Below are 25,604 nucleotides of genomic sequence, written 5' to 3'. Positions count from 1 at the left end.
GGGGTGGAGGTGAAGCAGGAAGGGGCCTCACTGGCTCCTCCATGTTTCAGTGATGTTCCTTATTGAATTTTTAAAATTTTAATTCTGTTTTTCCAGTAGTCATGTATGCATGTGAGAGTTGGACCATGAAGAAAGCTGAGCCACTGAAGAATTGATGCTTTTGAACTGTGGTGTTGGAGAAGACTCTTGAGAGTCCCTTGGACTGCAAGGAGATCCAATCAGTCCATCCTAAAGGAAATCAGTCCTCAATATTCATTGGAAGGACGGATACTGAAGCTGAAACTCCAGTACTTTGAAGAGAAGAACTAACTCATTGGAAAAGACCCTGATGCTGGGAACGATTGAGGGCAGGAGGAGAAGGGGACGACAGAGGATGAGATGGTTGGATGGCATCACCGACTCCATGGACATGAATTTGAGTAAGCTCTGGGAGTTGGTGAAGGACAGGGAGGCCTGGCGTGCTGCAGTTCATGGGGTCGCAAAGAGTCGGACATGACTGAGCGACTGAACTGAACTGAATTCAGCTCTGTCAGGTCGTAGCTGCGGCATGAGGGATCGTCCTTACGTCACACAGGCTCTCCCATTACAGACTCTAGTTGTGGCACACAGGCTCAGTCACTGCAGCGGGAGGGCTCCGCAGAAGTCACGCTGCAGTAGGTAAGGCACCCGGGCTTAGCTATCCTGAGGCAGGTGGGATCTTAGTTCTCTTGGGATCAAACCCAAGAATCCTGCATTGCAAGATGGACTGTTAACCACCGGATCTCCAGGGAAGTCTCCCTGCTGAATTACTTCCTAAAAATTTCTACTTGTTTTCACGGTGTTCTTTTCTACTTTGGGTCTCCAAAACTTGTACATATATACTTGTACATATATACAAAATGATATGAATTATACATTTTCAAGTTATTGGATTACAAAAATCCAGTTTTAAAAGCTTATTTCTGGATACTCAATGGAACTCACCCCTTTGTTTACAAATAGCGATTACAATTCAGACATTCATTAACAACTTTTATTCATCTGCATTATTTCTGCATTTTCATTATTATTCAAAATAAAATGATTGTTTTACCACAGTTCACACAGATCAACTGATACATTAATTCAGACCAAAAGAAGCTGCTCAAATGAAAATAGTATTGTCCAAGATGGGTAGATGTCACATGAACCATTCAGGTCTAATTCTCATTGTAATTAAAATAAAATGATACTCATCATAGAGCAAGTCCTAGTGCAAGGGACCCACACTGGTCTCCTTGTAATCCTTCCTCCCAATAAAACCCTTTATCACCAGAAACCTGAAGTTATGCAGATCTGAAGTTAACCAATTTTAAGCTGCAGTTCTACCTTAGCACTGACCAAGTTTCCAAGTAAACAGGTTATAGATGAAACAATGTACAATTTATAGTCATGACTGAAAGTAAAAATATGTGAAAAGTCCCTTAGATAGTATTTTTCCTAATTAATAAATGATCATGTGACATTTTCACCCACTATCTAAGACTTTTACCCTTTTCCTATTTTTTTTCTTCCAATCATTACATTTTTTCAAGTCAACTGAAACCTTTACCATTCAATCATACCTGCTTTTATTTTTCCACATTATCTTCTAATTTTTGTCTACACCAAATACATTTTAGTTATAATACTCAATATTTTGCTAACTCTATCTTTCACTTAACAGCCTGTGGTCACCATTTCCACATTATGAAATCTTCACTATTGTTTTTCATAGCTGTCTAATATCCTCTAATTTCCTTAAGCATAGACTTATTTTTTACCTTTGGGGGCATTTATTATTTTTATGCTGTTAAATACATTTTTATAATAATTTCTTCAGTCTTTCAAATTGTTTCCTTGGTAGGTTTCTAGGAGAGAAAATAAGGGTCAAAGCATGTGAATGTTTTTATGATTCCTTCTGTGCTTAGTTATTTAATCATTTTACAAAAAGAATGGGTTGATTTCTATTGTTCAAGGAGTCTGAATGTATCACTTTTACAAAGACCTCGCCACAATTCACTTTTGGCTTTAATTTTTTTAAATTATAACAAATGTAAGTTAAGTGTTGCTCTTTAGTAATTATCAGTAGAGTTGAACACTATTCCATATGCTTATTCTATAGGATTACACGCATCATCTATTCATCTATTCACATTTTTAACCCACCATTGTATTTCCTTCCATTTTTTTAGATCTATTTAACTGGCAACTTCAGTCATGAAAACAAATCTCTTACCTGACCTAAATGCAAAAGGCAATAGAAACAGAATTAGCACAAACTTGTCATGTTACCTTAGAGAACTGGGCTGTCACCAGAACCACATTAACAGAAGAATAATCCTTTCCAGGGAAATACTAATACCATCTATTTACCCTAGTCAGTCTTTGGCGTTGAAAGAAGAAAACGATTTACTCAGGATTTGAGGGCCAATCTTGATTAGAAAGTTATAAATCTTACTTCTAAATCACCAAATAGCTTTTCAAAAAACACAGTGATTGGTCATTAACGGTGAAACAGACTAAATATAATCAAGCATCCAGTGAAGGAGCCAGGAACACTGATGCAACTCACACACAGTAAGATCAACCTGATTTACACAACGGCCATAGGGGAGAACAGAGCTCTGATAGTCTGGATCCTGCATTTATTGGGTGAGGGACATGCCCCACATTACTTGACATCGCAGAGAAGGGCAACTCCACGCAGCACCCAGTGTTCAGGGGCCTGGGCCGTCCTGAGGTCTACAGCAGCGATGTAGTTCAGGTCTGTTCGGACGGGCTTCTTGTAGACGGGACAAGAGTATAACCGAGGATTTCTCACAGCTACAACAAAAACCATCAAAATTCTCGGTGAAGTTCTCATTCATGCAGCCCCCAAACAGAGTGCAGAGCCAAATGTGTGCATCTGGAAGGTCACAATGGGCTGGGCAGAATGAGGGAAATTCCTCCTGAGGTCAGACAATCCCTAGATGCGAAGCAGATGCCATCAAGCATTCCCGGTCGGGGAGAGGGGGGTGCAGTGACAAGCTACCCAGATGGCCTCACATTTACCCCACCCACCTCATGTCCCGCGACATGCCCACCTGCTTCTTCCTCTCCCTCCTTTCCACCTGTCAAGTCAACTTTGCACCTCCCCCCTGCCCCTGTACCTCCCCCCCAAAATCTTGTACCCTCACACCTTCTTTGTTTTTCGCATTTGGTTTGCCTTTGGCAAAAGCACCTGTCCCTTTTAGTCAGATACCCAGCACCAATGCTCACTGGTACTTCACTATTATTATTGCAAAATCCCTTCTTCAATCGTTTTTTGCCATAGTCCAAACCACATTGGGCTTCCCTGGTAGGTCAGTCCATAAACAATCTGCCTGCAGTGCTGGAGACTTGGGTTTGACCCCTGGGTCAGGAAAATCCCCTGGAGAAGGAAATGGCTACCCACTGCAATATTCTTGCCTGGGAAATCCCATGGAGAGAGGAGCCTGGCAGGCTGCAGTCCATAGGGTTGCACAGAGTTGGACATGATGTAGCCACTAAACTACTACCAAACCACATTGGAAATCACAGGACAGAGGATGTTCCCCAACCCTACCAGGTGTTGTGAGTTCTCCATGTGCGTAGAGAAATACAAATGGCGGGAAGCAGAGAGCCGTGGCACAGTTCAGCTATCTAACAGTCAGTCTACTTTTCTGGAGTAGGTGAATAATACATGGAATCTCCATAATCACATCTGTCATGAGAGACAATCTCTGTATCCATCCTGTATAGGTCCTCTCTTAGGCATTCTCTCCAGCCCAGGAATCCCGGTGCTGAGGATGGATGCAGATCTTTTGTGATTTCAAACTTATATAGTTTGGAGAAGGGACTTCTTTTAAGAAAAAGAGTATAATTTGCAAATGCCAAATTAAGTTTTGGAAAAAGCCTCTGTGTTGAGTAGCCCTGGAGTTTAAGCTTCAGGAGCTTCCTGTTAAATCCACTCCTACCCGTAATAGTTTATTTGCACATCTTGTAACATCCATCTTTGGAGGCTGTATATTAGTCCCTTTCTCTCCCAGACTATAAACTATTTCAGGACAGAAGTTATGTCTGCATTCCTCCATGTACTTCTCTGGAAGGCCAACGTTATAAATGATCCTAACATAACTACTGAGATGAAAACACATTTAACTAAGAGGACAACTTTGGAGAAATAGTGTTATAAATATAGAACTTTCAAAATGCAATATTAATATATTAGTGATATTGAACATATTTCCCAAAAACTAATTTCCTCAATAATTCAGCTTTTCCTAACACATCAAAAAACAAGGCAGCACCAGCAGTTAAAGTCTCATTTTTAGACCCAATAAAACCTTCAAACTGCTGTGCTGTGTGTGTGTGTGTTCAGTATTATCGAACTCTTTGATACTCCATAGACTGTAGCCAACCAGGTTCCTCTGTCCACAGGATTTTTCAGGCAAGAATACTGGAGTGGGGTGTCATTTCCTTCTCCAGGGGATCGTCCCAACCAAGGGATAGAATTCATGTCTCCTGTGACTCCAACTGCCAGGGGGAAGCCACCTGGAAGCCTCTCCACTATAAATCTAATTCATTTTGTTGGAAGAAATTAAACATTTGCATATGATAGCACTTTACAAGAGTTTCAATAAAAGTGGTTTAAAGCCACAATTCTTAACCAAATGTGATTTTTTTTACCAGGGTACTAATATCTAGAGACATATTTGGTTATCACAATCGGGAAGGTGCGACTGGCAACTGGTGGCTAGAGGCCAGGGACAGTGCTAGCATCCTGTGATGCACAGGATGGTCCCTCACAAGACTCATCTGGGCCAAAAGTGTCACCAACACCAAGGCTGAGGAATTCTGTTCTAAAACAATGTCACAGATATTTTACAGTACTCTAAAATGATGCATTTGCTTAATTCCATGAAATTAATTATTAGAAACCATCTAAGTTAATGCAATACCTAATTTTTAAGTCTAGCTACTATTTTTTAATCACCATGAGAATATCATAAGTAATAATAATAAAGCAAACATATGAAAATTCCAGCTAAGCTATTTTAAATCCTAAAAGATGATGCTATTCAAGTATTGCACTCAATATGTCAGCAAATTTGGAAAATGGCAGTGGCCAAAGGACTGGAAAAGGTCAGTTTTCAATCCAATCCCAAAGAAGGGCAAAGTCAAAGAATGTTCAAACTACCACACAATTGCACTCATTTCACATGCTAGTATGGTTATGCTAAAAATTCTTCAAGCTACGCTTCAGCAGTATGTGAACCAAGAACTTTCAGATGTTCAAGTTGGATTTAGAAAAAACAGAGGACCCAGAGATCAAATTGCCAACATATGCTGGATCACAGTGAAAGCAAGAGAATTCCAGAAAAATATCTAACTTCTGCTTCATTGACTATGCTATAGCCTTTGACTGGACAGATCACAACAAACTATGGAAAATTCTTCAAGAGATGGGAATACCAGACCAACTTACCTGCCTCCTGAGAAACCTGTATGCAGGACAAAAAGCAACAGTTAGAACCGGATGGAACAATGGACTGGTTCAAAACTGGGAAAGCAGTACATCAAGGCTGTATATTGTCACCCTGCTTATTTAACTTATGTGCAGAGTACATTATGAGAAAGGTCAGACTAGATGAATTACAAGCTACAATCAAGATTGCAGAGAGAAATATCAACAACCTCAGATATGCAGATGATACCACTCCAACGGCAGAAAATGAAGAGGAACTAAGAAGAGAACGTGAAAGCTGGCTGGAAACTCAACATTCAAAAAACTAAGATCATGGCATCCGGTTCCATCACTTCATGGCAAACAGAAGGGGGAAAAGTTGAAACAGTGACAGATTTTCTTTTCTTGGGCTCCAAAATCATTGCAGATGGTAACTGCAGCCATGAAATTAAAAGATACTTGTTTCTTGGAAGGAAAGCTATAACAAACTTAGAGTATTCAAAAGCATAGATATCACTTTGCCAACAAGTGTCCGTGTAGTCAAAGCTGTGGTTTTTCAAGTAGTCATGTACAAATGTGAGAGTTGGATCATAAAGAAGGCTGAGCACTGAAGAATTGATCCTTTTGAACTCTGGTGTTGGAGAAGACTCTTGACAGTCTCTTGAACAGCAGGGAGATCAAACTAGTTAGTCCTAAAGAAAATCAACCCTGAAAATTCATTGGAAGGATTGTTGATGTTGAAGCTGAAGCTCCAATACTTCGGCCATCTGACGTGAAGAACTGGAAAACACCCTGATGTTGGGAAAGACTGAAGGCAAAAGGAGAAGCGGGCAGCATAGAATGAGATGATTAGATAGCATCGCTGACTCAACAGACACAAATCTGAGCAAACTCCAGGAGATAATGAAGGACAGAGGAGGATAGCATGCCGCAGTCCATGAGGTCGAAAAGAGTAGGACAGGGTTTAGCGACTGAACAACAACAACTAAATGAAAATTCCTGATTAAATAAGTGAGTGACTCAATTTGAGGAGTGCAATTAATAATAACTACACTAACTGATGTATTTAAACCCTTTAATCCTAGGGTCTGAACATATAACAGATATTTAACTAATTGTTCTTCTTGATACACATTTCACTAATAATCATTTTATAACCCTTGAAAAAAGCCCTTAGAGTCTCATATTTGAAATAAGTGATAAACATAATAATTGCACCTTGGGAAGTATTTGATTATTTCGGTTTTAAGCCCAAAAGAAAAATACAGTGGGGAAAAAAATGGCATTCTTTTCAATAAGCAGGTAAAAAAGGCAATTCTCTGAAATATTTATCCAATTTTATTTATTTTTAATTGCTTCAGAAGGGAAGGTATTCACACCAAGTCACAGCATGTAACAACCTTCTGCAGCAGGATTAGAAACTACTAAAAATATAACTTCATTGAAAAAGTGCTGACAGATGCTTTATAAACAAGCACATAAACATCTGAAACTATTACCCCTGGTTAGACAAAAAAATTGAAGGCAAAATAAACATGCTAGGTAGGTAGAACAAATCAGCTAAATATGTTTAAAACTGTGGGGCTCCAGAAAGAGAAGCAGAGATGAAGATGTCTAAATTGGTGAGCTATATGCTTTGGGATACTAAAGGTTTCAATAAAACACCTTGAGGAAATTTCATTTTCTAACTGTATAACTTCTCTCTCTCTAGCCTACGTTTTTCATGCAAATGTTAGTATACCATTACATCATATATTCTTTCCAATATGTAAAACAACCAAGTTACCTAGAGATTCCTTATGTCATTCCTTTATTTAATCCCTCTTTTGCTTCAACAATACGTGAGCCGTGAACTTCCAGATGTTCAAGCTGGCTTTAGAAAAGGCAGAGGAACCAGAGATCAAACTGCCAACATCCACTTGATCACCGAAAAAGCAAGAGAATTCCAGTAAAACATCTACTTCTGTTTTACTGACTATGCCAAAGCCTTTGACTGTGTGGATCACCACAAACTGTGGAAAATCCTGAAAGAGATGGGAATACCAGACCACCTGACCTGCCTCTTGAGAAACCTCTATGCAGGTAAGGAAGCAACAGTTAGAACTGGACATGGAACTACAGACTGGTTCCAAATAGGGAAAGGAATACGTCAAGGCTATATGTTGTCACCCTGCTTATTTAACTTACATGCAGAGTGCATCATGAGAAACACTGGACCGGATGAAGCACAAGCCAGAATCAAGATTACTGGGAGAAATATCAATAACCTCAGATATGCAGATGACACCACCCTTATGGCAAAAAGTGAAGAAGAGCTAAAAAGTCTCTTGATGAAAGTGAAAGAGTAGAGTGAAAAAGTTGGCTTAAAGCTCAACATTCAGAAAACTAAGATCATGGCATCCAGTCCCATCACTTCATGGCAAAAAAATGGGGAAACAATGGAAACAGTGACAAACTTTATTTTGGGGGGCTCCAAAATCACTGCAGATGGTAACTGCAGCCATGAAATTAAAAGACGCTTACTCCTTGGAAGGAAAGTTATGACCAACCTGGACAGCATAATAAAAAGCAAAGACATTACTTTGCCAACAAAGGTCCATCTTGTCAAGGCTATGGTTTTTCCAGTGGTCATGTATGGATGTGAGAGTTGGACTACAAAGAAAGCTGAGCACTGAAGAATTGAAGCTTTTGAACTGTGGTGTTGGAGAAAACTCTTGAGAGTCCCTTGGACTACAAGGAGATCCAATTGGTCCATCCTAAAGGAGATCAGTCCTGAGTGTTCATTGGAAGGATTGATGTTGAAGCTGAAACTCCAATACATTTGCCACCTGATGCGAAGAGCTGACTCATTTGAAAAGACCCTGATGCTGGGAAAGACTGAGGGCAGGACGAGAAGGGGATGACAGAGGATGAGATGGTTGGATGGCATCACCGACTGAATGGATATGAGTTTGGGTGGGCTCTTGGAGTTGGTGATGGACAGGGAGGCCTGGCAAGCTGTGGTTCATGGGGTCACAAAGAGTCGGACATGACTGAGCGACTGAACTGAACTGACATCATATATTCCTTCTGATATGTAAAACAACCAAGTTACCTAAAGATTCCTCATATCATTCCTTTATTCAATCCCTGTTTTGCTAAAAACATTTGAGTTATTAAATAGAGAACGTTTATATGCGATATTTCTTTTAATCCTTCAACTAGCATGTGATGGCATCACCAGTGCGACAGACATGAGTTTGAGCAAGCTCCAGGAGTTGGTGATGGACAGGAAAGCCTGGTGTGCTGCAGTTCATGAGGTCACAAAGAGTTGGACACGACTGAGCAACTGAACTAAAACTAAGCGTGTGTTACTGTATTAATAATAACAGTAATTGCTTTTATTATTATCTATTATATGCTAATTACATACTGGACATTGTCAGTTTTATTCTGTCAGCAACCCAGTGAGATGGGTAACATGATTAAATCCATTTTACAGATGAGAAAAATGGAAGAACCCAAAGAGGTGAGTTGCCTATCCAAGGTTACAAAGCTGCAGGTGATGAGAAAATCTGGATGGAATGGATTAGGAGCCTAAGCTCTTAACCTCAACAACAGTGTGACATACTCTATGCATGTGCCTCCATGCTTTTTTGCAGAAAGATGTAAACATGAGCCGGCTATAACTAGATACCTAACTTCCACTTGTGGCTCAGTTGCGATTCCTCCAAAATCACATGAGTGCTATGGTGGTAAAGCAGGAGAGCACCCCAAATATCCAGGCTCCTGGCTCACTGCCATTGACCTGAGGACATGTGCCCCACTGTGGGGCGAGGAGGTGACCATCTTAGCCTGCAGCATCGGGAGAGGAGGGCCTAGGGAGTCAGAACTCAGGTTCCTATAGGACAGAGGCCTTTTACTGTGTCTACCTCACTATGTACCTGAGAAAAATTAATTCATGACTTCAAAATACAAGGGACGCTTTCCTCATGTCCAATTTAGGCTTTAGTTTCCAGTTTCATCCCTACATGCACAGTCTTGAGTAGAACACGACCACAGAAATTCCCAGAGATGCGCATTCAACCCACAACAGACAAAGGTGATTCTGATAGCAGCTTTACTAGCCAGGAATCACAGGCAAATTACATAATATCTCTAACCTATTATTTCCCCATCTGCAAAATAGTCATGATACAACTTCTAGAGTTGTCATAAAGACTAAATGAGTGAATATATGTGAATGCCTGGTGTAGCATAGTGCTTAGAATACAATAGATACCCAAGGTGTGTTGGATTTCTCCTCTCTGCCTCTACACATGTATAGACGTGTGTGCATATACACAGTTACATTTTCACTAAACCTAATTCCCCAGACTCAGGTTCCAGAAGACTAGCAGAGTTCCAGGTTTACAAACAGAAAGTGGATTAAATGCTGTGGGGCTCAGGTGTCAGGAGGTCTCCAGGTCTGGGTCAGTGCACAGGGCTACCCCCATCCCAGCACCGTGAACGCACAGTGCTGGATCAGGGTGGGTCACAAGGCATGCTTAAACACACGTTTTCTCCTGCAGGAAATATTGTCATTAGCTATAGGGACGCTAAGATGCTTCTTAACCTGCTTAGCGAGTATCACTTTGTTCCCCCAAACATTGTAATCACTATTTTCCCATCACATGGGGTACAGCACAAAAGTTATTAAGAGCATCACTCTCTCTGTATATAGGAGACTTTACTGAAGAATTGATGCTTTGGAACTGTGGAGTTGGAGCAGACTCTTGAGAGTCCCTTGGACTGCAAGGAGATCAAACCAGTCCATCCTAAATGAGATCAGTCCTGAATGTTCTTTGGAAGGACTGATGCTGAAGCCGAAACTCCAATCCTCTAGCCACCTGATGCGAAGAACTGACTCATTGGAAAAGACCCTGATGTTGGGAAAGATTAAGGGCAGGAGGAGAAGGGGACGACAGAGGATGAGATGGTTGGATAGCATCACCGACTCAATGGACATGAGTTTACGCAAGTTCCTGAAGTTGGTGATGGACAGGGAAGCCTGGCGTGCTGCAGTCCGTGGGGTCGCAAAGAGTTGGACACGACTGGGTGACTGAACTGACTGAACAGATGAAAAGAACAGTGGAATGTTAACTTCCTATCACTAACAAAACACCTCTTCAACCACAAAGCTATTTGGCAGCAAGTTTCCACCAACTTCTATTGAAACAAACAAACAAAAAAAAAACAATAAAGAACTGCAGTTTTCTTTACTTTTTTATTAGCACTTTGGAATTCATAGTCACCTTTTCTGTTGCTTATTTTTATTTCCTCTCTTACCTGCAGCTAATGAGCATCACCGCTGACTAATGCCCAGCAGGGTGAGTATACTTCTTCCATAAAAATGTGTTCTTAAGTCATAAAGGCCTGCCTGGATTATAAAATTATTGCTTTATTACTACCATGCTGAGCTGTTCAATGTCACATGGCGAAGGATTTTTACACATTAGTCACAAGAAATAAAAAAGTAACACCTAACTGAATGTGAGAAAGATTTTTCTTTCACTTTATAAGGGAAATATTTTTGCAACAGTGTTGACTAGATGCAACAGAATTTCTAAAGTATTACTTTTGGCTGAAAGAACATTTGACTATTAATTCTATAAAATAATCACGGCCCTGGGACTTCACACCACTGTAAGGATTAATGAAGATCAGGGCTTCCTTGGTGGCTCAGTGGTTAAAGAATCTACCTGCCAAGGCAGGAGACATGGGTTCAACCCCTGATTCAAGAAAATCCCACATGCCTGCGGAGCAACGAAGCCCGTGCATCTCAACTCCTGAACGCACACACCCTAGAGCCCAAACTCAGCAACAAGAGCAGCCACCTCAATGAGAAGCTTGTGCAGCGCAGCTAGAGAGTAGCCCCAGCTCGCTGCAACTAGAGAAAGGCCCGCGTGACAATGAAGACCCAGAAGAGCCAAAATTAAATTAATAAATAAAATTATTTTTTTAAAAAAATCATGAAGCCACAGGCAGTGTGTCTGCCAAGCCCAGGCACACACATGGATCCTTTCAGACACGGCTGGGGCGTAAGGAGCGACACCCTGTACCAAGAGGGAGGCTGAGCACCCTCACGTCTTTTCTAATGTTCATGGGTGCCCCTTCCATTACACACTGTCTGCTCCCCAAACACAGTGCCTCCGATGCTAGCTCCTGTCTCTGCACGCTTGCCTTTGCTCCGTGGATATTAGTTCAATGTTCTCTGCTCAGTAAACTCTTCCCCGAACGCCTGAACTCTCTCACCCCCTGACACATCCTGTGTGTGTCTTCTTTACACAAACAAGAGCTATCTGAAATCAGTCTGTTCATTTACACTCCACCCTCATTATTTGTGGGACTAATGTATCTATTTTCCCTGGTGGCTCAGCTGTAAAGAACCTGCCTGCCAATGCAGGAAACCCAGAATCGATTCCTGGGTCGGGAAGATCCCCTGGAGAAGGAAATGGCAACCCACTCCAGTAGTCTTGCCTGGAGAATCCCACAGACAGAAGAGTCTGGCAGACTACAGTCCATGGGGTCATAAAGAATCAGACACAACTTAGCAACGGAACAACAACAATGTAGGTATAGTTTAATGAAGCCCAAATTACTGATGGCTCCTAGGACAAATAGAGGGTCAGCTTCCTCAGAGACCTTGGTCACAGAATTTTCATCAACCGATCAATACATAACCTTGTTTTCTGTGTGTTTCTGTTTAAAAACCAATCAATACATAATCTTGCCTTATGTGTGTTTTTGTTTAAAGTCATCTTTTTAATATACTCTGTTGATTCATTAACACTGAACTCAAGGCCAACAGCACAGTGACTCACGCCTGAACGAAGCTTGTCTAACACACATGGTTCCTCCATAAGGTACATCGCAGCCTTCTAGTGCTCAGGAACCTCAGACAGCACTTCAACACTACACTCAAGGGCCGTTTTCAACAACAAAAAATAGAAAAATATGAAAAACTTAGCACTAAATAGACCATGGAAAGGGCACTTGCTTACAGTCTGAGCTGAAACAAGAAGCAGAGACAGACTTGCTCCACCTAAGTTGGAAACACATGTCAGGAGGTTCAGATTTTTCACTGCTGTGTACATGTCTGTGAAAACCATGAAAGTGCCACAGGCATTAACCTTAGGGTCACAAATAAATTTTAAGAGTGTAGGCAAATTCATACAGAATTCTTGAGTAGCAATGACTATATTTGCCTCTTTTGCAGTTATCCATCCCTCCTTGAGACTGAGCTCCGTGCAAATGGGGGTTCTGCGTGGTCTTTCCTCACTGTTGCACCCCCAGAAATAGAGCAGTGTGTGTCAGATGGTTGATACCTTGGCTGACTTACTGAGCTAGAGCTCTTTCCCTCTGCCCAGAAAAGTCTGATACTAACACCCTCTCATTCTCATCCTCCAAAACACACCTCAAAAGCAGCCTCCACCTCCTACCAGGTTTAGTTATGTTTTCCTTCTAGAGTCCCTGAACATCCTAAGAGCACCTCTTATCATGTGTATCTGTTAGTCACTCAGTCATCTCTGACTCTTTACGACCCCATGGACTACATAGCCAGGCTCCTTTGTCCCTAGGATTCTCCAGGCAAGAATACTGGAGTGGGCTGTCATTTCCTTTTTCGGGGTTCTTCCCAACCAGGGGATGGAACCCAGGTCTCCAGCATTGCAGGCAGATTCTTAACCACTGAGCCACCAAGGATCTCTATCATAACATGCATCAGATTCTGTTTAAATTATTTGTTTACTTATCAGTCTCCTTCACTAGGCTATGAGTCCCTTGTGGGCATGATCTGGTTCATAACTACCTTTATCTCTTGCAGGTAAGGTTTTATCTGGTTTGTACTAGGAATTTAGCAAACATTTGCTTAAAAAACAAACGTTCAAAGTTTATACATCTGTTCACAATTGTGGTATTTATCTAAGGGATAAATATACTAAAAATTATCCTTTACAGAGAGATTTTTGCCTCTTGTTTAGAGAAAAATCTTCGTGCTTCTATTATAAAATTAGGACTTCCTTAGGATCTACTATCCTGGCCACCTCATGAATTTATGGCTTATAATGATCATCTCACCATGTATATCAAATCACCATGTTATACACCTTGGCCAGTCGCTTCAGTCCTATCTGACTCTTCGCAAGTCTATGGACTGTAACCCACAGGCTGCTCTATCCAAGGGATTCTCCAGGCAAGAATAATGGAGTGGGTTGCCATTTCCTCCTCCAGGGATGTTATGCACCTTAAACATGTGCAATTTTATTTTAAAAGGAATATAATTTTTTAAAAGTGAAATGAACAGTGTCTCCTCATACTGTGAACAGTGGTTTACCCCTGAGGAGACGTCAGCTGAGTGAAATGCAAAAACCTCTAGAAAACATCAAACCAACACTGGAAAGTAGTTTAGGTGTTTTTAGACTTGTCAAATAGAGCTTTGATAACTCTGTCAAAGGATTCTACTTTGACGTGTGTGTTTCATAAAAGTGTTGTCACATTCACAGGCTGCAATGTGAACCCAGCATTTTACCATAAGCTACTGAATTAAGCCAATGTCCCTGAATTCAATCCAGACTTCACAGCCTGACTTAAATCTCCAAGCTGGAGGAGTCATGACCTCTGGGAGCCCTGTGCAGTCCCACCTGGAAAGGCTTCTTTCCTCCTTTCCACCACTTGCCCAACTCATCATTCAAGCCCTATCCATTCTTCCCAGCCCTTCCAGGTCTACCTGCTCCCAAGATCCAGCCCCTGACAGTTTCATCACACTCTTATCTCACCCTCCATTCTCACCACTTAGTAACTATTCCAAATGCTTCTTATCTCATGAGCTAATGCTCTATGAGTATCCTTATATATTTTATCTGCTTTATTAGATAGGCAAGAACTATCCAGAACCATTGCCTCCCAGCAGCACTCAAGGAAGAGCCCAGAAGTAAGTACTCACTAAACACAGGTGTGAATATGAAGCTACTTGATAACAGAGTATAATCCTTATCATATGATAACAAAAATAATGAGATCCGATATTTATAACATCATTCAACCCCATAGTACCAACTATACCTGAAGGCACAGACAACTTACCATTATTTTCAGCATAAATCCTTATGACAGGCATTAACTCAAAGAGCACTTTGGGCTTGGACTCGATAAGTTTCATGTTCCTCCTGTCCCAGCCAGCACCTTCAAGATACAAGCCGTAGACATAGACACCCTCTGTGGGAGGGGCAGAAATGTCATCCTTCATCCACTTGGTGACTTCATTGCAAAGCACCATATTGTCCAGAGCCCAGCCTTTGTTGGCTCGAGTTATTTCCTACTCAGGGCAAGAGCAAGAGAAAAGGATGACATCAGCAACTAGATGTAATGTAAAAAGCATAATTGTGACAACAATATAGCCCCAGATTCAAAAAAGGTAGGATAGTATTTAAAGGGTTTTAAAAGACCCTCTCATAAGCAATACCCATGTCCTAATTTAACCATATTTGTACTTCAGTGTCAAATAATTTGATGCTTTCAAATTATGGTTGTAGAGAAAACTCCCTGGACTGCAAGGAGATCAAACTAGTCAACCCTAAAGGAAATCAGCCCTGACTATTCATTGGAAGGACTGATGGTAAAGCTGAAGCTCCAATACTTTGGCCACCTGATGTGAAGAGCTGACTCAATGGAAAAGACCCTGATGCTGGGAAAGATTGAGGGCAAGAGAAGAAGGGGACAGCAGAGGATGAGATGGTTGGATGGCATCACTGACTCAATGGACATGAGTTTGAGCAAACTCCAGGAGATATCGAAGGAAAGTAAAGCCTGTCGCGCTTCAGTACAAGGGTTTGCAAAATATCGGAGATGACTTCATGACTAGATAACAATTTTAAAAGAAATATAAAATCAAATCAAATATAAAAATAAAAATTCTTAAATCTAAGCTAGCAGCCTGAGAACAAGTTGCTGGATTTATGTTCAGGACAAAATTAACTGCTGGTGCCCAAACCAGACAATCGTTCTGCCTTATTATAAACTACATATTTAAAACTAAAATGAAAGAAGAAAGCCCTCCAGAGGAAAATTGTAATAACACAACAGGTAAAAATCAGTGGTATCACCTGTCGCATTGCAGTTAAAAATCCTTGAGGGTTAAAAAAGCCCGTCATCCAGAAGCAGTGGGGTCGGTCATTGAAAACCCAAGAGGTAAACTGGCAGTTTCTTTCAATAAGTTCAGTAAACCAGAAACCCAAGGTACTTGAAACCCAAGATGCCTGAAATGCAAACATGAAAACATGAATTAATACAGGCTTAATTCTACTGTGTAACTGACTATATTCACAGAAAAAAAAAAAACAATGATGGGAAATATCAATTTCACTCTTAGAATTTAGAAGTCCCTAAGGCATAAATTTCTGCAGGGTTCTGACATTTAAGACGTCAAATTATTCCTTTTTAATAATATGAAGTATGTTAGAATCAACTAATCATGTGAATTCCAGATTAATCCAGCTTGGCATGCTGTTCAAGACATCTGCTGTCAATAAAAATCTCCTTCCACACATGAATATAGTTAAGATCAATTCTGCCATAAAGCAATTAAAACAATTAATTGAATTAAATTTAACGGGCTCCAACTATTTTTCCTTAGGCTATATTTTCAATAGATACATTATAAAATAGCATTTCTATTTATGTAAATGTGCTTATGGTCTTAACAGCACTTTATATTCTGTGAATGACAAATGTAGAAGCCTTTCTCCACTTATTTTTTTATGGGGCAAACAACATTTATTTTCTGAAGTTCCTATCTCTTAGAAGGCATTTTTATATTCTCTGATGAAGGGAAAAAAAATGGAAACACGGGTCTCCTTACCACCAACAAATTAATTGCATTCATTGCCTGTAACGTTCTGCCTGAATTCACATGTGGAACTCATGTTATTATAACAGGCATGGAAATGTCATCAACATTATCAGCAGTCACACTAGAAGGTATCTCCAAATCATATTTTATAACATTTCACTGTAACTGCACTATTTTATGTGTGAATAAATGTACTGATCAACCTGAATAGATAAACCACTTGAATTTAAAATAGCTTGAGAATTGATATGCCTATTTTACAAGAGACACTGAGATTCCCAAAGACTGTTAATAAGTTGAGTAGAAAAAAGTCCTATATAAAAGGATTTTAAGTTCCAGGAAGTGGGACTTCCCTGGAAGTCCAGCAGCTAATCCCTAGTTGAGGAACTAATATCCCACATCCTGTGTGGCACGGCCAAAAATTTTTTTAAAAGAGATTCTTAGAGACCCTTGGACAGCAAGGAGATTAAACCCGTCAATCCTAAAGGAAATCAACCCTGAATATTCATTGGAAGGACTGATGCTGAAGCTGAAGCTCCAATACTTTAGCCACCTGATGCGAAGAGGTGATTCATTGGAAAAGACCTTGATGCTGGGAAAGACTGAGGGCAGGAGGAGACAGGGATGACAGAGAACGAGATAGTTGGATGGAATCGCCAACTCAATGGACATGAGTGTGGGCACACTCCGAGAGACAGTGAAGGACAGGGAAGCTTGGCATGCTGCAGTCCACGGGGTCTCTAAGAGTTAGACCCGACTTAGCGACTAAACAGCAATGTTTAAAACGAGGTAACTAATTCTATATCTTTATAGGCGTGTTAACTGAAAGATATGTGTTTATACAACATTTGATCTGAAGGCACAGGGACTCATTAACTAGGGGTTGTCTTCTGGCAAGGATCCCTATTCCAGAACTGTAGGTGCTGGCCAAGCTGGGTCAGCTGGTCTAGTGGGGAATGAGCCCACAATGGTCAGGGACCAGGTAGGTCACTAGCAAGAGGAGAGTCAATGCATACAGAAAACTCTCTGGCCTCGGCAATGAATTTTTTGCAGGGGAGGAGAGAAAGGGACCTGGTCAAAGCTGATTCTGAGTTTCTAAGCTGTGTGTCTAAAGGGATGGATGGGATGGTGGTTAATCAAATAAGATGAGAAAATAGTAGACGAGCACTCCCCAGTGACCATATACTGCTTTCTGTCCCACTGCCTTGGAATCTGCCAAAGCCCTGGGTGAGGGATCAGAGGCTCATCACTAAAGGAGCCTCTCCTGAGAGATTATCAGTCCTAACTCCACCCTGTCCCACCATCTCATTTACCTGACTGACCTCCAAAAGTTCCAGTCACCCCAGGACCCAATCTCATCTCTGTAAATTGCCCACCCTGGATAACCCCACCCTCCTGTCTCCCGAGTCCTCCCACACACGCTCAGCACCCTTGGTGCCACGATCAGCCTACTCCTCTACAAGGACACTCAGGTTCTCATTTTACTTCCCCAAGTAGAAAAACACCTCTTCAAACCTCATCTATTTACCATACTGTTATATACAGAATGGGTAAACAACAGGGTCCGACACCCTGTGGCAAACCACAATGGCAGAGAAATTTTTTAAAAACCCACATCTTACCGTATATATACACACAGATATATAATATTCCATACACCACGGAATATCACTCAGCCTGGATGGGAGGGAGTTTGGGAGAGAATGGATACATGTATTTGCAAGCCTGAGTCCCTTTGCTGGTCACCTGAAACTACCACAACACTGTTAACTGGCTATTCTCCAATACAAAATTAAAAGCTTCAAAAATGATAATAAAGTAAGAAGAATGAAATAATGCCATGTGCAGCAACACAGATGGACCTAGAGATTATCACACTAAATGAAGTCAGAAAGAGAAAAAGAGACTCACAGACATAGAGGAAAGAAATGTGATTACCAAGGAAGGAGGTGGGGGAGGGAAGGATGGGGAGTTTGAGATTAGCAGATGCAAACTATTATATGTAAAGTGGATAAACAACAGGGTGCAACCGTACAGCACAGGGAATTAGATTCAACATCCTGTGATAAGCCACAATGGGAAAAATACAAAACAGAATATACATATATAGTTGAGTCACCTTGCTATACAGCAGAAATTAACACAGCGTTGTATTAAATCAACTATATTTGCATAAAAATTTTATAAAAAGCCCATATCTCTCGTTTAGCACAATTAATAATATGCAATCAGTAAGAATACTCTTAAATTATTATCTTGTTACCTTGAGAGATATATACCCACATATTTACAGAAAAAGCAAGGAAGAAGATTTCTCCTTGGAGTGACTTTTGACATGTGTGTGTCTAGGAACATCCCCTTCTATAAAACTAACATTACAAGCTTTGAAGTCCATGAGTTTGGGTTTAAACTCTGATTCTTGGATTTCTAAGGTGTGTGATCTGGGAAAACATTTAATCTCCCCTAACTTAAGTTCCTCATCTGTAAAATATGGGTAATAAATTGTAAGATTTACATGAAACAGTGCATACAAATTGCCTGGCAGAGAACCTGAGATGTGGGAGACATTAAATCATTTTCCCTACCTACAATGTAAAAATACAGGGCTCTAAGAGGATTAGTCCCTAAGCAAAAGAACACTCTTAAGCACATTATCCGTACATGCTCTCACTTGCCAATTACAATTATTCACAACAATAAAGTGATTAGGCAGGATAAGAACTGACTTAAACATACTTTCTTCCAATGAGCGGGAATCCTGGCATCAAACATGCAGTTCAGAGCATCTCGTAGATTTTCGCTCATGATGATGGTGCCATCAATGGCAAGTTTCAGCTCGGTCAGGGTGCTTCGGACCAGGGTGAGTACCCTCTGCATCCTGTCTATCTCCTGTCTGAGAAAAATGTTCATTGGCTGGAATGGCCCCATCTTTTGCAGCCTCTCCTTCACCTGCCATGGAGACATTAGCACATGAAAAATTATTTGACAGCTACTAATAGTTCTATATGGGGGCTTCCCTGGTGGCTCAGACGGTAAGGCATCTGCCCGCAATGCAGGAGACCCGGGTTTGATCCCTGGATCAGGAAGATCCCCTGGAGAAGGAAATGGCAAGCCACTCCAGTACTGTTGCCTGGAGAATTCCATGGATGGAGGAGCCTAGTGGCTCAGATGGTAAAGAACCTGCCTGTAATGTAGGAGACTTGGGTTGGGAAGATCTCCTGGAGAAGGAAATGGTTACCCACTCCAGAATTCTTGCCTGGAGAATTCCTTAGATAGAGAAGCCTGGTGTCCAGAGGAGCCTAGGACCCATACAGTCCATGGGCTTGCAGAGTCGAACACTATTGAGCAACTAACACTTTTACTTTTCACTTTCCCTGGTGGCTCAGTGGTAAAGAATTCACCGCCAAACAAGAGATGCAGGTTTGATCCCTGGGTCAAGAAGATCCCCTGGAGAGGGAAATGGCAACTCTCTCCGGTATTCTTGCCAAGGAGCCTGACGGGCTACAGTCCATGGGCTCATAAAGACTTAGACAGGACTGAGCATACACACAATGTTATATTATATACATGGTACTCTAGGGCTTCTGAAAGGGCCCTAAATTTTACAATTCCATAAATAGTAAGCTTGTTTTTAACTGTCAGAAAACAGAGAAGAAATAAAAGAAATATCTGTTAGAGGACCAGCTGATTTTTCATCCCAGGTGAGAGAAGACAGGCAGCCATTAATTCACAGAAGAATATAAAATCCACGTCCACATCCAAACAACAACAACTTGTTGTTGTTGTCCAAGCAACAACTGCAGTTATTGGGAAACATTCACTCACTGCCAATCTAAGACTTTATTATACACACATGGACACACACAAGCAGATGTGTATGTTTATGCAACAATTCTGAAAGTGAAAGTGAAGTCGCTCAGTCGTGTCCAACTCTTTGCAACCCCGTGGACCCACTAGGCTCCTCCGCCCATGGGATTCTCCAGGCAATAATACTGGAGTGGGTTGTCATTTCTTTCTCCAGGGGATCTTCCCAACCCAGGGATCGAACCCAGGTCTCCCACATTGCAGGCAGACACTTTAACCTCTGAGCTACCAGGGAAGCCCAACAATTCTGAAGGCTGTCTCAAAAAACTAGATTTCTGTTTTTAAAGCTTTTTATTTTTTCCATCAAAGCATCTATCCATCCACTCACCCATTCATTTCTGTCTTGCAAGTATTTATTCAGAGTCTTTTGTGGATCAGATATCATGCCAGGCTGAATTGTTCTATCTTAAGCAAATTCAGCAAAAGGAAGATGACTCTTCTAAACTCCATACATACCACCACATTTATTTATGAAAGGAAATGGCAACCCACTCCAGTATTCTTGCCTGGAGAATCCCGTGGACAGAGAAGCCTGGCGGGCTACGGTCCATGGGGTCGCAAAGATTTGGACACGACTGTGTGACTACCACTTCACTTAATATATTTTAGGCACTTTCGTTGCTTTATAAATATTTCAGCCACTGCTAGACATGAATGACTGCTTTCCTGATACTATAATGAAAGGCACTTATGAAAGCTGGTAACAGTATTGATTTTCTCCAAGCAAGTGATCAGAGTTTCTTCCACAGGAAATGATTCCCTTGGTGAGAGTTCTTTGAGTTCAGTCTATGGTGAAAAATTAGCAGCCGAAATGTCCTGCTTCATGGAAAACAATAGGATGCTAAAGAAACAAAATGCAGAATTCCTTCTGAAAACCAAGTGGAAAGGGCAATATATAAAGAAACTTGGTGGTCCTATGACAGAAATGTCACAAAGTTAGTCCAAGTAATCTCTTAAGACTACAAGGAAAGTAAGCCACTTACTTTTGCTTTTAGCAAAGATTTAAACATGTTATCAGGGTAAAGCTTTTCACAATACATGCTAAAATGTCCAAAAAAATTAACATAATTGTCAGTTTTGCTTGGAAGTTACTTGATATTAAAAGGACAAATTGGGGGGACTTCCCTGGTGGTCCAGTGGCTAAGACTCCACCCTTCCAACTCAGGGGGCCCAGGTCAGGGAACTAGCTGTCACATCTTGCATGCCACAGCTAAGACCCAGCACAGTCAAATAAAATACATTAATTTAAAAAAAAAGATAAATCAATTTACAAAATCCATGTGACAAAGAAGCTGCAGAGTTAATGATATAACTATAGACTCCCTGAAATTAAGAAGGCCTGAATTATTTTTGTAAAATAATTGACACTTTACTCTAAGAATACATTATTTTCCTTTGAACAAATGACATTATGAGGTGCCTCCAGGAGATGTTATAGAAAAGCAATCCTAACCCATCGATACACACTTATAATTTAACTATGAAGATTAACTCTCTCATCAGACTTAGTATTTATATTTTGAAATGATTACATCAATAGGTTCAAATACTTCTTTTACTGCTTCTTCAAGAAGTGAAGTCTTTAAATAATTTCTTTAATTTCAGAAAAATTATTTTTGCCCTCCTCCCTTCTTCCTCAGACTTCCCAGGTGGCACAGTGGTAAAGAATCCACCTGCCAAAGCAGGAGATGCAAATATGTGGGCTCCGTCCCTGAGTTGGGAAGATGCCCTGGAGAAGGAAATAGCAACCAACTCCAGTATTCTTTCCTGGAGAACTCCTATGGACAGAGGAGCCTGGTGGGCTACAGTCCATGGGGTCGCAGAGTCAGACACAACCGAGTGACTGAGCACAACACTGCTTCCTCACCGCCCCCGCACCCAACCACCCTCCACATCCACAGCTGTTTGTGATGCCATCAACTCACGTCAAAAGGACCATAGTCCGGGGGCAGCTTCTCCAGCATGTCATCAGCCAGCCGGGCCACCACGGCCTCCCGGGTCTCATCCCCTCCGCCAGAGCTGTCCTTGGGCTGGATGCCCAGGATGGTGTCCAGCACGTCCTTGGCCAGCTTGCTCTGGTAGGTGATGTCGGCGTTGGGGTGCAGCCCGAACACCTCGGGACTGTCGTAGGTGGGCAAGCTCTGAACAATAAATAGCCACACTGAGCTCAGACCGCTGACACAAGCCCCAGTTAAATCACACGTCTTAGCAAATAGACATGATTTTATTAGGATAAGCATTTACATGATATGTCTTATTTGCGGCAGGCTACGACTGAGCGACTGAACTGAACTGAACTGAATCATCTCAATAATTTCTCTAGGACAGAATCAAAAGTGGGACTCCCCTGGTAGTCCAGTAGTTAAGAATCTGCCTTCCAATGCAGGGGATGCGCACTCAATCCCTGGTCAGAGAACTGAGATGCCACACACCTCAGGGCAACTAAGCCCATGAGCCACAGCTACTAAGACCGTGTACCACAACTACTGAGACAGACGCTGCAACGGAAGACTCTGAATGCGGCGACAAAGATCTTGCAAGCCAAAACTAAGACCCAACGTGGCCGAATAAATAAATAAATATATATTTTTTTTAATAAAATCAAAAGTCGTCCTGAAAAGAAAATTAACATAATAAGCCCATGGTTCTTTAATGTCTGCACTTTAAGCAAATTGATTCAGAGACACTATCTTATTTTATAATATATTTATTATATAATATATTTATAATCTATTTTATAAAATAGAAAGGGAACTATGGAATGGTATTTTGTTTCTCAATGGTCCCATCTAATTCAAACCAGTTGTTTAAATAAATGGTGTATAACTAATCATTACTAAAAATGACAGTTTTAGCAATTATGGCCCGATAAAACCAGAGGTGGGGCATATACTCTCCCAAGGAGGAGAGAGACTAGGGAAGGTGAGAAATATTAAAAGAGCAACAAAGTTAGAAAAACATACAGCAAGAGACATTAAGAAGCAGAAAAGTGAAAGCCTCTCAGTCATGTCCGACTATACAGTCCATGGAATTCTCCAGGCCAAAATACTGCAGTGGGTGGCCATTCCTTCTCCAGGGGATCTTTCCAACCCAAGGATCTACCCCCATTGCAGGTGGATTCTTTACCAGCTGAGCCACCCAGGAAGCCTAAGAATACTGGAGTGGGTAGCCTATCTTCTCCAGGGGATCTTCCCGACCCAGGAATCTAACCAGGGTCTCCTGCATTACAGGCAGAGTCTATGCCAGCTGAGCTATCCGGGAAGCCCTTAAGAAGCAGAACAGCAGAACTAGCAGATAAATACTACCCCAGCTACTTGAACAAAAGAAAATTTACCTACAATTTGACATATACTTCTATGTGAGAACTGCATACTTAACTTTATTCATGGTTTCCCTCCCTTCTAGTCTATTATTTCATTCCTTTTTGCTTAATGTCTTCTTATGAGCTAACTCAAATTCCTATAAAATGAGACGTGTATAAATAAATATATGTGCAGGCATACCTAAATTTACACCTTCGTATGCACTTCTCCTCTTCACTGCAAATGATTTAAAGGCACATATAATACAGTTAAGACAAATATATTTGTAGATTTGAATTAATAAAAGTGTACGGCTGATGATATATGGTAAATTCATTACACATATATATCACAGAACCTCTAAATATACTGATAAATTTAGCTCTTTGGGGCCGTTTTGCTTTAGTTGGTTCACCCTGAGATAAATCTTAGAGGCAAAAGAGATCGCTAAATAATGATCTAATGAATTCCAGGTAGAGAGACAGAAAATGTAGTTACTTGAAAGCACAAATCAAGTTTTCCCCCAGATTTCCTGTCAAAATCTTATTCCTTCTTGGAGTCAGACTTTAAAGTTGGAAGTGATTTTCCCCCCAGGGATATCTGGCTGTCTGGAGACATTTAAGGTTGTTATAATGGGGTAGGAAGTGAAACTGACATCTAGTGGGTAGAGGACAAGGGTGATGTCAACTATTCTACACAGGACTGTCCCCCGCCCCTACAAAAATGTATTCAGCTCCAAATGTCAGTGGTGCCAAAGCTGAGAAACTCAGTCTTAGAGGAACCTCTTATACCGAGTGTGTTTCTGAGAATACTCATATGCTGTCCATCAGGTCAGAATTAAGAAACAGATGTCATGGAATAAGGTAAATGCTTTGAAACACAAAACAAGATTGAGTATAGGGCATTGAGTATAATGCCCTACACAAAAGGGCATTTGTGTAGGTTCCCTGGATCTAAATCTCCCCAATCTATCATCTCTCCAAAGAGAATTCCTCACTGGGGCATTAAAAGAGAAGGAAAATGGGACTTCCCTAGAGGTCCAGTGGTTAAGACTCCGAGATTCCACTGCAGAGGGGGGGGGCATGAATTCTTCTTGTCCCTGGTCAGGGAACTGAGTTTGCGTTGACCAAAAGAGAGAGAGAAAAAAGGGAAGGAGAGAACCAACACAAAACATACACTCAGAACAAATATAAACAGTTTAGTCATTAGATGAATATAAACATATGAAGACAACATCTCTGGTGCTCAGAACCTTCCACGTTCAGTATGTATCACCATTAAAATTTCTTTTCAAAGAAGTATGACGTATAAATAAATAACAACAAAAAAGTCACCTGGCTATAGATATTTGCTCTATGCATAAAATTCTGAAGATGACCAACCTGGATATACTGAAGATAGTTATCCACTGTGTTGCATTTTGGAATATTGTAGCCTTGGTAAAAGCTGAAATCTGGTCCAAACATATTTTCACTGAACCAAACCTTAGCAAGGGTGTTCAACAGTCTCTTGTCATAGTCATCGGTGACTCTGCCTCCATACTGAATCTCTCCTATCATGTAGCGGACAGTGGTCCAAGAGACACCCTGGGAAAAGTTACAGAAGGAAGGTGCAGAACTGATTACTGTCTCACCCCCATTTTCCCTGCCAAGTAACACCCATGTATGCATCGTCATCACTGTCATCCATGTCATCTGCTCATGCACTCATTCATTCACTCCTCAGTAACTAAAAAGTGCAGAAAGAAAATTAAATAGACAAACATGAGGGGAACTCAAAGCTCCTGTTCATGATTTGAAACAAAGTCTCTTGCATTCATGTACTTCTTGACTTTGATTTCAATAGGAAAAAAATGCTTAATTTTTTAGAAAATTGAGGCTGTTCCTTAAAAAGCACACATTCAAGAGTATGTGGATAAAGAAGTAGTATGTGTGTACAATGGAGTATTACTCAGCCACTAAAAGGAACAAAATAGGTCATCTGTAGAGAAGTGAGTGGATCTAGGGTCTGTCATACAGAGTGAGGTAAGTCAGAAAAACAGATATCATATATTAACACATATATGTGGACTCTAGAAAAATGGTACAGATGAACCTATTTCCAAGGC

The 25,604-nt window shown here is 41.0% G+C and overlaps 1 protein-coding gene across 1 annotated transcript in view; it reads right to left on the bottom strand.

Moving 5' to 3' along the window:
• Positions 1–2,560: 2,560 nt before the first annotated feature.
• Positions 2,561–25,604, bottom strand: part of DNAH5 (dynein axonemal heavy chain 5) — a 314,041-nt gene continuing 290,997 nt past the window's right edge. The window contains exons 74-79 of the mRNA XM_061129706.1: positions 24,880–25,083; positions 22,121–22,336; positions 19,068–19,280; positions 15,586–15,738; positions 14,567–14,798; positions 2,561–2,823 (exon numbers count right to left, since the gene is read on the bottom strand). Of these exons, the coding sequence (XP_060985689.1) occupies positions 2,672–2,823; positions 14,567–14,798; positions 15,586–15,738; positions 19,068–19,280; positions 22,121–22,336; positions 24,880–25,083 (1,170 nt within the window). The 3' untranslated portion in view covers positions 2,561–2,671. The remainder of the gene's footprint in view (positions 2,824–14,566; positions 14,799–15,585; positions 15,739–19,067; positions 19,281–22,120; positions 22,337–24,879; positions 25,084–25,604) is intronic.

Source organism: Dama dama, chromosome 25 (assembly GCF_033118175.1).
Source record: "Dama dama isolate Ldn47 chromosome 25, ASM3311817v1, whole genome shotgun sequence".
NCBI lineage: Eukaryota > Metazoa > Chordata > Mammalia > Artiodactyla > Cervidae > Dama > Dama dama.
Note: the sequence above shows the minus strand (reverse complement) of the source record. Positions and strands in the feature narration are given on the sequence as shown.